Genomic DNA, 3690 nt, shown 5'->3' on the forward strand with positions numbered 1-3690 from the left:
CCCCCCCGCTCCCTCGCCCCCCGCCCCCGCCTCGCCCTTTCTCTCACCCTCACAGCTCAGGGCCGAGACGCTGCAACCCCCCATTTGGCGTCTGCACCTTCCAGGTAGGAGACACTACGCTCAGCCCTCCGACTCACCGGATGAAGATCGCCGTCGCCCAAGCTTTCTCCTGTCCATCTTTTCCTCCTCCTGCTGGAATCGCAGTTGTCGGCGCTGTCCCCCGCCCCCGCCTCGCCCTTTCTCTCACCCTCACAGCTCAGGGCCGAGACGCTGCAACCCCCCATTTGGCGTCTGCACCTTCCAGGTAGGAGACACTACGCTCAGCCCTCCGACTCACCGGATGAAGATCGCCGTCGCCCAAGCTTTCTCCTGTCCATCTTTTCCTCCTCCTGCTGGAATCGCAGTTGTCGGCGCTGTCACCTCAAGACCCCCTCAAGCTTAGGGGAGGGAGGGGGAAGGGAGAGAAAAAGCCTGGAAAATGCGAGCCGCGCTTGCGCAATAGCCGCAGCCTGCCCTCCGACCGGAAGTTACCGCCCCTCTCACCTCCACCCGGAAATCACTTCCTGGGACTTGTTTTCTTTGCGGGCTGCTACTATACCTCGAACGATTATTTAGTGGTATCTTTTTCCAAGATCTCTGGCACTCGAGGAAAGCCCAGCTGGGTGTCCGATTTTCAGCCTAGGACGTTCAAAGGTTTTGCTGAATTGGAAGATTAAGTTAACCCATTAAAGGGAAAAAACAATTTTCAATTAATATCTCACGAGGTAGACTACAAATACGAAGAAAACGTTACTTCTTCCAGTATTACTTTCCAGGTTCCACTGTGTTTGTCCTTAAGGAGCTTATCCTCAAACTCAGAAACAAGATATTTAAAACGCGAAATCACCTGATACTACTTAAGTGACCAATAACACTATCACAGCTATTAATTTAGTATTTGTGGTGGAAATAAACAGTCCGGCTGTTGTAATAAAGAGGACCTCTTTCAAATTAAAATTTAGCTGGATGGTGATGCACACCTGTAATCCCAGAACTTGGGAGGCTGAGTCAGGACGACTGCCACAAGTTCAAGGCCAGCCTGAACTGTATAGTGAAATCCTGGCTTAAAAAAAACAAAGACTACTCATTTTTAAAGGCCAAGAGAAGGTGTGGGGGGGTGGGAAGCCCACTAGACCTCAACTTTGAAACAAAATGCTTCTGAATGTGGTAGTGTGTGCCTGTTCTCAGCATTAGGAGGTAGAGGCAGGAGGATCACCAGGAGTTCGATGCCAGTCTGAATTCCATGTCAAGACTCTGTCTCAAAAAAAAAAAGCTAAGATGGGATTTAGCTCAGTGGCACCTCACCTGCCTGGCAAGTACAAGGTTCTGAGTTTGATCCCTGGCACGGGGGGGGGGGGCCCTAAAATGGCCTGGCCAAGTGACACATACCTGTAATCTCAGCTACTGGAGAAATTGAGGCAGGAGGATCATGAGTTTGCCTCAAAGCTAACAAGTTCCATAAAAGTGATTCTAAAGTTTATCAGTAAGAAGATAAGAGAAATGAAATTACAAGAATTTAATCAAAGTATTCAGATTCAAACATTTACACATATCATTGCACTAAATAGCATTTTCAATAATAAGGACAGTGTTATTTTAAGGGTCTTTTTTGGAGGGGGTGCTAAATACCTTATTTTAATGAATATGTCTTTCATACAAGTGTAAAACAAGATTCCTACTGTTTCAACTACACGGCTGGGGATTTAGTTCAGTGGTTCCGCTGCCTGCCTCACAAGAGCAAGGACCTAAGTTTGATCCCCAGTACCGAAAAAAAAAAAAAAAACTCTATTTCAACTACAGTTAAATTCAAACTTTAAAATTGGCCCATAAACAATAACGTTAACTTGGAAAAGTTTTTAATATAAGAATATCAAACAGAACTTAATTTAAAGTTATCACAATATTAAAAATCAACTTCTTAGCATTCCAAGTTTATTACAAGTATCCCCGTGTTTTTTCTTAAGTAAAACTATAGTATCTGCTGGTGTTTATATGTTTAAAGTTAAAACAAAAAACTTTCAATTTGAATATGATTACAGTGCTTCTAACCCATCCAAAACCACCTGATACAGGTAGTAGGTGGTCTTGTTATAAGAAATAATGTTACAATGTTTTAATGTCATAACTGGGCTTTTAAACCATAAAATAAAGAAAAAAATGTAACATCATTTACTACCCTTTCCTGTTTCCTTTTCGCTGCTAGCAAGATGCCAAATTTGAGTCAGGGGTGGTGGCCCATGCCTGTAATCCCAGCACTTGGGAGACTGAGACAGGAGGATCGCTCTGAGTTCAAGACCAGCCTGAGCTAGATAGTGAGTTCCAGGTCAGTCTCAACTACAGAGTGAGACCCTGTCTCAAAAAACAAAACAAACAAACACAAAAAAAAGGCCAAACTTAATGTCATCATTATTCATTCAACAGATGACCATACGAGGTTTCAGTTTATTTCGTATTCTTACCTGATTACTAATATAATGTGCAATGTGCAAAGACAATTCTCATTAAAGACAAGCATTCAGTCTCTATTAATAATATGTATGTGTAGATTAAGAGAAAACAACACAAAAAGTTAGCAGAAGATATTCAAACAGAAAATTTAAAAAAGAGCCTGTAGAAAGGAGACAAAATGGAAATTTTTTTTTTGCCTTTGTTTTGGTTTTTTTTTGTTTTTTGTTTTTTGTTTTTGAGACAGGGTCTCACTATGTAGTTGAGACTGACCTGGAACTAACTATGTAGCCCAGGCTGATCTCGAACTCACAGTGATCCTCCTGCCTCAGCCTCCCAAGTGCTGGGATTACAGGCATGTGCCACCATGCCTGGCCAAAATGGAAAATTTTAAGAAGAGATAATACTTTTTGTTGAATCATTAAGATAACTACCACCATGCCATATGTGGTAATGCAAACCTGTCATCTCAGGACTCTGGAAGGCTGAAGCAAGAGGATCACAAATTCAAACCCAGTCAGGGCAACTCAGCAATTTAGTGAGATGCTATCTCAAAATAAAAATTTATAAAAAGGCTGGGGATGTAGCTCAGTTGTGAAGGCCCTGAGTTCAATCCCTAGAGAGTAACACACACACACACACACACACACACACACACACGCACGCGCGCACCAGCAATGTATTCAAACCAATTAAGGCCAGAAACAACGTGTGAAACATGGAGAACAGTTTCTCCTACAGTTGAAACAAATACTGTTTAAGGAGAGAGAAAAAGAAAAAACCTCCAAAATGAACACTACAAAACTATGTAGTTAAAAACTTCTTTAAAAAGGTCCAAAGTTTGATCCCCAGTACCAAAAAAAAAAATCTACCAGCAATGTATTCAAACCAATTAAGGCCAGAAACAACGTGTGAAACATGGAGAACAGTTTCTCCTACAGTTGAAACAAATACTGTTTAAGGAGAGAGAAAAAGAAAAAACCTCCAAAATGAACACTACAAAACTATGTAGTTAAAAACTTCTTTAAAAAGGTCCAAAGTTTGATCCCCAGTACCAAAAAAAAAAATCTACACCCTCACACAAAAAAGTTTTTAAAACAAGTGCATTAATAGACTTTATATTGAGACTCAATACTGTGTTCTCACTGAAAAGTACTAGAAATAAAATTAAATTTCAGGTATTTTCCATTTAATGTGCAAAATTAC

At 41.3% G+C, this 3690-nt stretch overlaps 1 protein-coding gene across 7 annotated transcripts in view; it reads right to left on the reverse strand.

Moving 5' to 3' along the window:
- Positions 1-678, reverse strand: part of Senp7 (SUMO specific peptidase 7) — a 163832-nt gene extending 163154 nt beyond the window's left edge. For 4 of the 7 annotated variants that reach the window (XM_033768182.1, XM_033768184.1, XM_033768183.1 and 1 more), the window contains exons 1-2: positions 378-537; positions 138-177 (exon numbers count right to left, since the gene is read on the reverse strand). In XM_033768182.1, coding sequence (XP_033624073.1) covers positions 138-177 — 40 coding nt within the window. In that variant the 5' untranslated portion in view covers positions 378-537. Of the gene's footprint in view, positions 1-137; positions 216-337; positions 538-598 lie in introns of those variants that run through there. The other 3 variants (XM_010614749.3, XM_010614766.3, XM_019206181.2) reach the window with 3 other exon arrangements.
- Positions 679-3690: the final 3012 nt, after the last annotated feature.

The sequence above is a fragment of the Fukomys damarensis genome, unplaced genomic scaffold (assembly GCF_012274545.1).
Source record: "Fukomys damarensis isolate Sample0158 unplaced genomic scaffold, DMR_v1.0_HiC HiC_scaffold_24, whole genome shotgun sequence".
In the NCBI taxonomy this organism is placed as follows: domain Eukaryota; kingdom Metazoa; phylum Chordata; class Mammalia; order Rodentia; family Bathyergidae; genus Fukomys; species Fukomys damarensis.